The sequence below is a fragment of the Onychostruthus taczanowskii genome, unplaced genomic scaffold (genome assembly GCF_017590055.1).
Source record: "Onychostruthus taczanowskii isolate IOZ18803 unplaced genomic scaffold, ASM1759005v1 scaffold93, whole genome shotgun sequence".
NCBI lineage: Eukaryota > Metazoa > Chordata > Aves > Passeriformes > Passeridae > Onychostruthus > Onychostruthus taczanowskii.
In genome coordinates, this window is record NW_024507324.1 from 2,175,419 (window position 1) to 2,188,489 (window position 13,071).

General features: G+C 43.4%; 1 protein-coding gene across 1 annotated transcript in view; it reads left to right on the forward strand.

Annotated features, from left to right (window-relative positions):
- Window positions 1-579: 579 nt before the first annotated feature.
- Window positions 580-13,071, forward strand: part of TGFB2 (transforming growth factor beta 2) — a 60,123-nt gene continuing 47,631 nt past the window's right edge. The window contains exon 1 of the mRNA XM_041426693.1: window positions 580-976. Within this exon, the coding sequence (XP_041282627.1) occupies window positions 634-976 (343 nt within the window). The 5' untranslated portion in view covers window positions 580-633. The remainder of the gene's footprint in view (window positions 977-13,071) is intronic.

Below are 13,071 nucleotides of genomic sequence, written 5' to 3' on the forward strand. Positions count from 1 at the left end.
TGGTGCCGCTGCCCGCCGGGAGCCGTCGGGCGCCGCGGGCGCACGGCGGGGCTCAGCGCCGCGCCGGCACCCTCTCTCTGCCGGCTGCGGCAGCGCCCTGTGATACCCATCACTACGCATTTTCGCCCTCCTTTTTTTTTTTTTTTTTTTGTTTTTCTCCTTCCCCTTTTCTTCCCCCCCCCTCCCCCTCCCCTTCAGATTTTTGTTTTACAGCGTGCTGAGAGCAGCCTCTCTGCCATTTACTTGATTTGCAGGTTTGTTGTATCTATTTTTCCTCCTCCTTTTTTTCTGTCTGGCTCCCTCCGCTCCCGAATTTTTATCTAATTGTAGCAATTTCCTTTTTCTTCTTTTTTTAATTATTATTATTGCTGGTTTTTTGTTTTTTTTTTCACTAGCGCCTCCCGTGCGTTGTCCGATTGCGAGCCACCCTCGCAGCCAGGTTTTTAAGAGCATTTTGTGTGCAGATCCCCCCTTTGTTTGCACAGCTCCCCTTTTTATTTTTTTTAATTTTTTTTTTCTTGTTGTCTTTCGTTGTTAAAGTCACTTTTTTTTTTTTTTTTTTTTTTTTTTTTTTTTTTTTTTTTTTTTTTTTTTTTTTTTTTTTGCGGGGGGCGCTGTATTTAAACACTTAAAATGCACTGCTATCTCCTGAGCGTGCTCCTCACCGTGGATCTGGCCACCGTGGCTCTCAGCCTGTCTACCTGCAGCACTCTCGACATGGATCAGTTTATGCGCAAGAGGATCGAGGCAATCCGAGGGCAGATCTTGAGCAAACTGAAGCTCACCAGCCCCCCGGATGAGTACCCCGAGCCCGAGGAGGTGCCCCCGGAGGTCATCTCTATCTACAACAGCACCAGGGACCTGCTTCAGGAAAAAGCCAACCACAGAGCCGCCACTTGCGAGAGGGAGAGGAGCGACGAGGAGTATTATGCCAAAGAAGTTTACAAAATAGACATGCAGCCTTTTTACCCCGAAAGTAAGTCCTCTGTGTTTGTGCATGTGTGCGCAGTTTCGCCCAGGAGGCTTAGCGGTGCTCAGCACCTTTAAATAGCACCCCCGAGCATTGTACTCTGCCTTCTTTGCTCGGCTTGCTTGACATCCTTAGGTGGAGGCTTCTAAGGTTTAATTTAGGTGACGGGGTATACATGACTGGGTGGGTATGTTGTGGGGGATCACCTGTTGCCCCAGACTCGCGAGGTTTCCAGACCCCTCTGAAGTCACCCAGGGATTCCTCAGGGTGCCTCTGCTGCCACCACCCCGTACCTGAGCAGAGCTCCCCCTTCCCGGGATCCCACTCCCTCCCCAGCACCGAGTGTAGCTCCCCGGCAGCCCCGTGTACAGTCTTCAGAAAGAGCCAACATCTTTCCATTGCTCTTGTTTCCCTTGGAGTGTCTGGAACGGGCAGGTTTCCATCTCTCCATAACTGAAAAGAAAAGGAGGTCTTTAAAAAAAAAGTTGCCAGCTCGTCTTGTCTGTGTCCGTTTAGAACATTGTCCCTCAGACTGCTGTTCGCATAGGTGCTCAGAGAGGACAGAGGCGTCCTCCCTCCTCTTCCCACTTAACTAGCAGCCCCTTTCGGTTCGTGGGCACTTTTCATTTCAGGTACAGAAAAACTTCTCCCTTTTGGGTAGCCTCGGTTCTTGGAACCTGCCTCAGCCCATCTACCTTTTGCTGTTTTTAACAACCTTCTGGTGATCCATGCCACGTTTTGCACAAAAAGAAAAAAAAAAAGAAAAAAAGGTACAAATGCTCTGTGCTGACCAAATCCACTTAGAGTGATTGATAATCATAATGACATGCCTTTTTATTTTGGTAGTGAAGCTTAAGTGCATAGAAAAAAAAAAGAAAGAAAAAGCGCCGCACTGCCTTAAAAGAATGTAGATCATCATCATACCAAAGAAAGTGAAATACCAGAAGCAGAAAATAACTTCACTGTTCACATAACCAAACCCTAGTCCCTAGTCATTTCAGTTAGCTCGCTTCCCTCCCACACTACTTGATGCCCTATATACTTGCTGTCTGTTTCTCAAAAGCACATAGCTCTTGCTTAAATAGATAATTCAGCCATCTCGGTAACTTTATCCTAGAGTTTCTAGTTGCATTTTCCCCTTATTTATTTTTAGTTTAGCAAGTTGTAGGTTTGGGGCTTGCTCTGTCTTGCATGGGATAGTCCTAGGATGCCAGCCAAGGTATCTGAGCCCCACGCTCCGTGCAGCTGCCTCCCTTTCTTCCTTTAGTCTTAAATGACAACATCAGGTACAGGACATCCTGGCAGTCAGAGCCATTTTATTATTGTAATTATGGCACCATCCTTAATAGCCATGATAAATACACTCCACCCTCGTTACCCTTGGGGAAGAAATACTTTATTAAAAAAAAAAACAAAAAACCACTGCGTATTTGGAGCCAAGTGGGTATGAGCAGAGCAGTTCAGTATAATTCATAGCCATAGCAAGAACACAGAAGTCGTGCTTGGTTTCCATGTTGATGTACTGTATTATTTTGCTGGTGGTTTTGGTAGAAGTCAGCACTTCCTTTTGAGACTTATTAGATCTTACCACGGCAGAGGAGCAACTGTGGGCAAAGGTTGGGAAGACCTATAGCAGTGCCTTGGCTTGGGGAGTTGGCCCTATAGCGGAGAGTCTTTGAGAATTGTAAAGTGCATCCGTCCTGAGCACATCTGGCCTCTCTCCTTGCTTCAACAGGCTGCAGAGAACCAATAGTCCAAAATGCAGCTGCATACTTCCCAAAAAATTAAAATACCTGTGGTGTGTGACTTGGATGGTACTGACAAAAGAGGATCTATTTTTAAAACGTTGTCAGAGGCCAGATTTGGTCTGAAGTATCGATAGAGGCTTTGGAAGAGAGGAGGAGATTGCAGGTATCTACCAACAGAGTGCATCAGATGTTTGGGATCCGAGGGCCAGCTTGCAGCACATCCAGCACTACTGTGCGAGGGCTGTCACTAACATCAGAGTAAGTAGGTTAACTGTTTTTCCACTGCTCTCTAGTTATTCTGGATAGAGCGAACCTTTCCAAAAAAGACAGTAAGGAAGAAATCACTCCACCATATTTTAAAGGAAGAAGTTGAAAGTGCAGCTCTGGCGGCCACAGGCACTTTCTCCTAGGCATTTCAGAGTGGATTTTTTTAACTCTACGATGTCTGCTGTGTTGGAGAGAGGTATGAGGGAGAAGAAGATCAGTGTGAATGCACTGGAGGTCAAAAGCTGCTGGAAGGCAGACATGGGAAAGATCAGTGGTTCAGTTTTTACCACAAGTTAACATTCAGAAACTGACTACAACCCAAGTATTACAAATATGCTCTAATTATACTCAGAGTCAGCAATATATCACTACAGATCGCTGATAGATCTTCGTGGGGCGTTTTGTAAAGTTCATACTAAATATTTTTAGCAATGAGGAGATTTAAAAGGAAAACTGTAAGAGATACTGTATATACCCTAAGGCATATTTTGTCTTAAATATTATCCTTGGCCAACTGTACTATATAAATACAGTAAATATGAATAGAACTGGCAAGATGCCAATCTCCTGGGATGAATTTTAGTCAAGAAGGTATTTATGGGATATAAATAATACTGTGTCAACATTTAAAGAAGGGATCTGATTAGTTTTGAAATTATTCATATTAATCTTTTCACATGCTGTTAATTTAAGGCTCAAACTAAAGTTGTGCTAAGGTTTACTGATCGTTTGCACTGAGGAATTAAGGGGGCATCTGGCTTGAGAGTCCACTTGAGGTTAAGGACGCATAGAGATACAGGTGGAAATTCCGTGAGTCAGGAACTGCGTGACCCAAAAGCAACAGATGCGAAAGAGGCATCAGAAAAAAATACTACAAAGACATTTGGAAAAAAAAGAAAGATTTTGTCTGTCAGGCATGCCTTGTGCTCAGGACATGCTCATGCATCTGTGTGAGTCCGAATCTCTCCTAAGTCCGGTGGAAGGTAGAATTTGAGGTTTTTCATAGGAGTTTAAAGAGGAAGATTGGATATGGTGTTCTCTGAGCACAACATCAGAGAGTTCTTGGGAATTTTGTGCCTAGGCAAAGTTACCCGAGTAAATGCTTAAAACTGGTTACTGTGGATGCTGGATCACGTTAGAAGCTTATTACTTACCAGTTGTTCGTTGAATATCTAGGGCCTGATACTTAAGTTAGGTGATGATTGCCATTGCACTGAGAGTAAACAGAAATTAAATGCCAACATAATTAAGGAGTGTGAATTGTAATGCACAATTACAATAATGAACAACAGGCATACTTGAGAAAAACAGGCAACACTCTATTTGGAGGCAAAGGCCATTCTACCATCTTCATTCAAAGCAACTTTTACTACAGTCAGTGAACTGCTTTGCAGCGATAGCTTAAGGTCAATGTAAGTAAATTTTTAAGTTTTCTGCATTCTTGAAGATAGGTTTATAAGTACTCATTGGCCTAAGAAAACACAGTTCTTCTGTGTTTGGGCTTGGTTTTTCATGCGTTTTAAGCTACCTTAGTGTGAAGGAGCCTCCATGGGTTCCATCCTGTGCTGGTGGTTAGGATTAGCCTTCTCAGGAGCTCTGTCCCATGAATATTGCTTTACATAGGTCATCCTTCTGCCAATATTTGCCTCATAAAAGACATTATAAGCTGTCAGGGCACAGTGACATGCTTCTACTTTATCAACAAGGATTCAATTTACCAGCAATTACACATATGTGGGTTTCTTGTCTTCAGGTACCAGAACTGCTCCTGCAGACGGTTCCCAGCACGGACTGCATCATTACCACAATGTTAACAGCTCACCTGTGTTTGCATTTAGCACAACACAAGAGTCTAACCTGACAGGCTTTCCCGTGTTATTAATTATATGGAAACAGACTCAGAAGGAACAACTTACTTTAAAATTTTCTAGCTATGCTGGACCTGTAGTTGTGGTCTGGAGCACCTCTTGGAGGAGGAGGTGTTTGCCATGCATACTCTCTGCATTACAGACAGCGCCTGAAGCAATGTGAAGGCTTTCCCAAGGAGGGCCGTGGTGGGGGGAACAGTTCCTTATTCCTTAAGGAATGGCACTTAATGCAGTCTTCGTAGGTGGAAAACCCCAGTGAATTGCAAATGGCTTTAGAAAGGCACAGGGTAATTTTCTAGACAGTAGTCCTCTACATACTGAGAGGGATAATAAAATAACATGCTCTGGTGGACTAATGAAGGGCAGCACCACATGTGCTTCCTGCCTGGCTTCTGAATCACCAGCCACTTCTACTGTAAGCAGGGTGCCAAGGTGGGAAGCAGGGGGGAAGGTCCAAGAGGCAATGTGGAATGATACATGGTCCTTGAGTTACTTCCAGAAGATGAAGCCTGTAGGAAAGGTAAATACCCATGACCCCCTCTTTAATACTGCATGGTCAGATGAGCTACAAGACAGGGCTGTATTCCCAAGTCCTTTCCATAACCCTCCTGGAATTTCTCTCTAGTGTCTGTTTGAAAGAGGCACTTTTCACTGTAGTTTGGTGAGTGAGAAGATTTGACAGAATTGTGGAATCATTTAGTTTATAAAAGACTTTTCATGACATCTGAGTACAAGTGTTAACCTGTCACTGTGAAGTTCACCACTAAGCCTTGTCCCTATGTGCCACAGCTATACTTCTAAATACCTCCAGGGATGGTGACTCAACCACTTCCGGGGCAGCCTCTTCCCATGCTTAAAAGCCCTTTTGGTGAATATGCAGCAGTGCCCCTGCTGCTCCCCACCCTCCAGCCACTGATGGTGTAAATCTTTTATAGTCCCAGAGACCTTTCTGGAAATGTGCCCTTGTCTTCTTGTGGCTGGAGATGTGCAGGGAGTGCTCAGAACGTGTACTGCTCTTGCTGGCTCTGCCTGCAGGACTAGCGTGAGTAGGTGATCGAGTGAGGAAAGCAGAGCATCATCTTCATTAGATACAGATATAGATGGTTTTAGCCTTGCTCCTCTTTAGTGCTCTGCATGAGAACTGTAGTGGCCATCAGGATGGCTGTGCTGCTTTGAAGCTACTACTTCCAGCATTTTGCTGTCAGCTTGGGATTCCTGTCTGCACCGTAGCTGAGGAAAAGGATGAATGAGACAACTGGCTGTCATTCTCAGTGAGCTTCTTCAGCACAGTCCTGTAGCACGGAGCTTCACACACATGAACAGGCTCATTAGCATTAAGGTCTGTGTATGCCTAATTAACTTCCTGAGTTGGTGCCCAATTTATGGTGCATTTGCAGAGATGAACAAAGCCAGACAGTTCAAATTCCTCTCACTGTGTTGAAATCTGCCCTCTGAGAAGGAAATGCTTTACAGCATGTTTTAGAGGGGAAAGAAGAAACTCTTCAGTGATCCTGAAGAAGGCTGACCCTGTTCGGCAGCTGCTTCCTTTGCCTTTGCACTGATGTGCTAGACTGCACAGATAAAGACGGATAAAGAGAGGAACCCCAGGGTATGGTGGCAAAACGAGTCATGAGTGAAGACACGCAAACATTTTCGTTCCTGTTGTGAAACCGCATGCAGCAGGTTTTCAAGCAGGCAGTTTTTTGCTTGAGGATGATGAGCTCCACAGGTATTATTTAATGTAATAATGTGTTACGGATGTTTCTGCTGGTTTGTTTAGATTAAAAGGATTGGCTTGGTCATTTGTTTAGGGAAAGCTTGCACCCTGCCTTCCACCACAGGCTGTTGCTTGCTTCCCCTTCAGTCTGTGCTGTGGATAGTCACTACCTAGCTCCAGCATCACTCACAGTTGGCTTCCTGTAGTAGTCAATCTGAAGAAGCAATGTTTCTTCTTAAAACATCTCCCCCATGCTTGTCCTTGCTGTCTGTGCCGTGTTAAGTGATTGCAGCTGGGCACCCGACTGTACAAAACATAGAGCGGCAAGGTATAGAGGAGAAATTGAAAGATTGTCTGTACCAAGACAATAAAATGTTGGGGGAAAAAGCCCTTAGTGTCAAGAGTTGTGTTTTATCTCCTTCCAGTGTGACCAGTGGTGTTTGGATTTATGAATTACTCGCGAACCTGTTCACTGCTGTGGTTCTCTTAGCTCAAATGGCGCAGGATTGGATTTACAGAAGTGAAGTACTAGACCTGGCTTTGTTAGACCTCTCTGGTCTTTATAGATTTTTTACATGTTTTTGGTGCTATGCAAGTTGGTCCACAGTAGAGAAGTTGCTTCTTTGGATAAAAGAGCATTCTTTAAAAGAACCACGTTTTCCAAAGGGAACATGGCAGTTCATGCTACTGGGGAAGCTTCTGGCTCCTTGTTTTGGAGGCTTTGTTGGATGGGTTATGGCAGCTGTGCAGAGAGACTGCTTGCTCACTGTGAACAGACAGGCTTGCTGAAATACATCTTGTGTTATTTGGGCTCTCTGGCGTCTGTGCGTGGTTTCCAGGAGATGCTGGACCTCACAGGCACCCCTGCAGCCGATTTGTGGTAGAAAGTGTGGAGAGGATCTTCAGAACATCTCTCTCTTGTTCAGGTTTTAATTTGGACAGTGACTGAGGAGTGCTTCTCATTTCAGGTGTGATTCTCATTGACGTATTCAGGCTCTTCACTGTAGAGCTGAACTTTTCCCCTCTGAATCCTCCTTAGGAAGGGAGCCTCTTTTTGTTGTTATATAGTACTTAGTACAGTGTGGAGCTGACTTCAGGTTATTAAAAATAACTGTATAAATCATAAAACATAAGTTGACCTCATAGCTGACCCTGCTTTGAGCTGGAGGTTGGACTTCTAACATGAATTAACCTGTAATCCTTGTAATACTACATTTTAATACTAGGAAAACAGTGGATTGTATTTCAGCTTCCACAGGGTGGTCTTGATTCAAGTGTCACCACATTTCTAAAGATATGCTGTTTTCTGCCAGTCTTGGATTTGTCCTTGTGTTGTAGCTTTCTTGTGTCAAAATGTTCCTGTTCTTCTCTCCCTCTGCACACAGTTTTATTTTGCTTTTCTTGCTTGAATGTTGCTTTTCAAATAAGCATGGTAAGTTGCATAAAAATAGACTACTGTATTGGACTTCAGCAAAAGCTGTGGCATAGTTTTAGGCAAACTGAGGAGGGGTGGGGAAGGAAAATGTTGTGATACTGACCTTTCACTTTGCTTGTTTGGCTCCTTCCCATCCTATCTAACCCACACTGCACTGACAAATACCGCATCTGTCTTGACAGGCAAGTTCACAAATAACCATTCATTCATAACTTGGAGCTGCTGTAAGACTCCTTATGGATTGCTTAATCTGACAGTTGTGCATTTGAGCAGAGACTTTGAAGCAGAGACTTTGCAGAATGACCATGAGTTCAGTCTGACTTTGTGAAAGCTAAGAGGGAGGTCTCATGTGAAAGAGGATACTGTACTCGAGGGTGCGTTGCGTGTGTGCATGCATGCACACACGCGCGTGCATACATTTTAAAGTATTAAAACATCTGTTGTTGCCAAAGCTCAAATTGGAATGTTCTGGGAAAGATAATTTAATTTTTAGCTTCTGGATTCATTTCAGTGATGGTAATTTCAACACTTCCCGGGGAGAGTCTATCGGTGGTTATGTGCATCAAATGCAGCAGTAAATCTGTCATTCTTTCCATTTCAGTTTTTCAGGCTTACAACTTCGTTATTTTTCCCTGTTTGGCTGCTGTTAGTATCCAATGTTTTCCCTGGCTTCATCTCTTTTAAACCTCTGCTTTGAATTTTAAAAGGCAAGCTAAGCCTGTTGAAGTTCCTTCTCTTACTTGTTTTTGTTTACTTACAGCATTTGCAATTCAGCAGCTAGCTCAGCTGAAATAGTCATGGTAATATATCTTTACCATAGTGATGATTAAAAGATAGGAATCAGAACATGTTGGGTTTCATTTCTTGGTGTGGAAAAAAAAAGCCAGTCCACAAAATCCTCCAACCCTGTGGGTGAACTTTGTAATCACAAGGCTGAAAAAACTTCCAGGTGTAAGCAGCACTGACTCTTTTGAAGTGGCCAGAGAGCACTCGCAATCACTTATTTGATGAAGACTTCTGTAAGATAATACTTACTAATCCTGAGCCTGCAGTTGTGTTTACAGCTGATCTCCAGTACCCCAAATTGAGAGAGCAGTCCTTGCTTATTTGAGTGGGCATTGTCCAGTATGTATAAAATTACTTTTTTTGGGCATTTGGCAAACAGTGATAAAGATCTCTTGGACTGCCAAGATGTACACTGGGAAGAAAACCTGCAAAACTTTACATCTCCCAAACTGCACGTAAAAACAATGCTGCAAATTCGGTCTCTTCTGATGCAGCAGTGGGTTGAAACAATGGCACAAGTGGCGATCAGAGCCTGGTGTTCACCAGAGCCTGGGGCAGGCTGCTGCTCCTTGTCCCACCTCTTCTTGGTCTCATGGGTGGCCCGGACTAGCAAAACTGAGAGACATCTCTGCCTTCCCTGACTATGGAGGGCCAGCTGTGCCCTTTGCATCGCAGTTCCTGGCCTTTGTGCTTTGAGGCTTTGGTGCAGGAATTGATCCAGCTGACTGGAGAATAATTAAGCAGAGCACTTAATGAATGCCTAGTAAGCAAGATTTATGGATGCCGAGGTTCAGGTCCACTGGCAGTTCATTTCTGCCTTCAAATGCCTGCAGGGGATATAAGGGATATTTGCCTTCAGGGAAGGATAAATGATATATTGTATTCTCCAACATGATAGGACATTGTAAGCAGTCTGGAGATGTGTTGGATCTATGCAGATCATTAATGTTCTCATTCTCATTGAATCTCCAAGAGATCCAGCCCAGTTTTCTTGGCAGTTGCAGTTGGCTCTGAGCCTCACTTGCAGAGCAAGGGCTTGTATGTCTTGTGCCAGTCACTGCTTTATGCTCATATTTTTCTTGATGCACGCTTTGGAAGTGAAGTAGCCACATTTCAACACTGAGGTTTGCTGAAAGATATCTGTAGGTTTCACTTGTCATGCTCATTGCGTGTTTATCCAGCCCATGACGGCAGGCTATTGCAGCAGGCACACATCTCTAGGCCTGTGAGGGGGGAACAAGTTCCAGCTTTCTTCAAAACCAATCTGCTGTTCTGATCTGGTGGTGTGATAGGAACTGAGAGGATCCCTGCCAGGATATACAGTGTGCAAAGCAAGGAAGCTAAGTGAGCAGCTTTGGCCCAGTTTGGAGGGACTCAGAATGGATTGTTGGGGGCCTGACCTTTCTCTCCCTCTTTGAATCTGGATTCCCCTGTTCCAGCTTGCATTTCTCCCTGATGCTAGGAGCCATGTATTTGGAAGTTTCACATTCCCCTTTCTAATCAGGGAAGAAAAGAGCCCCGAAAGAATCTAGAAAAAGAGATATTTACGAACGTGGTCATAGTCTGAGTTACAGCAATATAATGTGTCTGAAGGAACTTGCCTCCTTCCAAGCTGCAGTCCCATTATTTACCACACTGTGTTGGGAAACCTGATTTTCTCTCGCTGGAAATGTATTTGTTGAGGTGGAGTCTGGAAAGGAATCTGCCTCATGCACACTTGCCACCACTGGGCCAGCTATACATGTGATACAGTCAAACCTTTCCATTTCTCTGCCTTTTGAGAGTATGTTCCCCAGATTAATGGCCCTGGTCCAAAGCCTGCTGGAAGTCTTTCCACTGGCTGCAGAAGTCATTGGTCAGGTATTAAGTGTGATTCGTTTGTTTCAGGGAGTGGCCACATCTCCAGTATATATTGGGGTGTATTACTGTAATATGGTGCTTTCACCTTTATCGAGCTTCCACTGGAGACATTCTTCTGCATAAGGCCCTTAAAAACAAAGACCACATCTGAAAATAAACGCCTTAGTTAGCCTTATTGATGGACTACATTTGTTGGCATATGTCATCTGGGATCAGCATATGGTGGCAATATGGTGAGAACTGCAGAATGTAGGGAAGGAGGAATGAGTTGAAGTCCTGTACTTCTTAGGTATTCCACATTTTCCCCAGTCTAAAATAAATGACCATCTGACTGCAAAGGTCTTGGCAAATAAACATGCCGTAATATATCTTTATCATCCTCCCTACAGCAAGTTTTTGTCTAGAAGTTCATCACTTCACATCCAGAGGCTTTTTAGAAACATGTGCAAAATCAGACCTCAGTGCCTGAAGCAGGGAAGAATCTAAAGCTTTGACTAAGAATGTGGCAAATCTCTGTGCAGTGGACTGTAAAGAAAGGTCAGGGCTAAGCAAGATGTTTTAATGTTATCATTTAAATCTTAGAAGTCAGTTCTGCATAGAGCAGGAGCCAGGAAGACCATTTCTTAAAGTTGGTTTGCTACATGATATATTCTGAGTTTACAAACTGGAAAGCCAAGAAGTTTGGGAACAGGAGCTGTGTTATAGCATGAAGGTGAATGTGGTTTTACATAAAGCCTCTCTGACTTGATGTGTCTCTAAGTTCACAAAATAACAAGTTAACTTCTGAGATACATTTTATTTTCATGGCTGAAGAGCTGGAGCAATTCAGTTTGAGTCAGTAAAGTCACTCCAGATTTTTTCCTGTGATGTTGAAACTGGATTCTGTGCAGCGATTGTTTAGGCAAGAAGAACAGTCATTGAGGCCAGGGCTTTAACCAGCACCTAAAGGAGTTTTTTCTTTTTAGCCTTTGAGAATACCAGCCTTTTGTTCAGATGAACACTGAAGTGGTTAAATCTGCTTTGCTGATAAGAAATGTCCTGAATGCTGTTTTGTGTCATATTTGTATTACTACGGTACACTTCTCAAAGCCTGAAAGGACTTAACATACAGCACAGGTTGTTGGGGTTTTGTGTGTTTCCTTTTTTGCAAAAAAGCAAAGCAAAAAGCTAGGTTTGTATTCTATCTATGTGGTACTTCCTGTGTCCTGGTGGGATGAGATTTCATTTGGTTCAGGATATGAAACCAAATGTTTTGGATCTTGTTTAATATAAGGCAATATTTTAATGTATTTTATTTTAGTGCCTTGTTTAAAATAAGGTGCTTTAAGGATATAAGGTGCCTTAATTTAAGTACCGCCAGAGCTGCAGGCAGCTTTCTAATTGAGCCTGTATGTTGCCTGGCAACTGAAGGAGATGCTCATCTCAGCAAGGATGAGATGTTCTTGTCAGGGTGTATTGTTTTCAGGTCTGTTCACATTCATTGCTCACCAACAGTTGCTCAATAGTTGCTCACACACATTGCTCAACTCACCAGTTGTTATCATACTTTGGAAAGGATGAGACTAATATTGCTCTAGGAAGTTTTGAGTTATTATAGAATGGACAGGTTAAAAAAGCTGGAGGCCCTCATTATGGTCTTCTGATCTCTCTACCTGCATATTCCAGGCCATTGAGTTTTGAATTAATTCATTTCTGAAAGGGTGTTCACAGCACACTTGGTAAATTATTCCATTGATTAAGTACAGGGACTGAAAATGGGTGTCTTTGTCAGATTGGTGGGCTTTCTGTAGGTATCCACAGGAAAAAGAGGTTTTGGAGAGGGGAACAGATGTGGCTAAGAGTAAGCAGGCGTGGCTGCTAGAAGACCCTGCAATAAACAGCCAGGAGCTTGGCACGGGCTACTTTATCCAATTTCAGGTGTCTTTCAGATCTGTAGACTGTGAGCAAGCCACATCTCTTTAAAATTAAGTGTGCTGTATGTAATCCATGAGATACTTCCTAGCCTTTCCAGTTATTCTCATGGCTCCCCTCTAAAACTCCTCTGCTTTGTTCATGTTTTACTGAGACTGTGGACAACAGTATTGGACACACTATTTCAGGAGTGGCTGTGCCATTATCAAGTTACATGCATGTTGCAAACCCCTTTAATTCAATACTACACAATTCATGCAGCTAACTTTGGCAGTAACTTTGCCAGGAGCTCTATAAGTTCTATAAGTTAAAATTCATGCTTGGGTAATTATCCACTAGGGTCTCTCCCAAGTTCTTTTCAGAGGTGCTGACTGTCAGATGGAGTCTCCTACTTTGGAAGTATGGTCCAGTTTCTCTGTCCTACAGCTGTATTCCCATCTTGATAATTCAGGATTCAAGTCACTCTGGTTTTAGTGCATCTTCTTCATTATTTTACACATCCATATCAT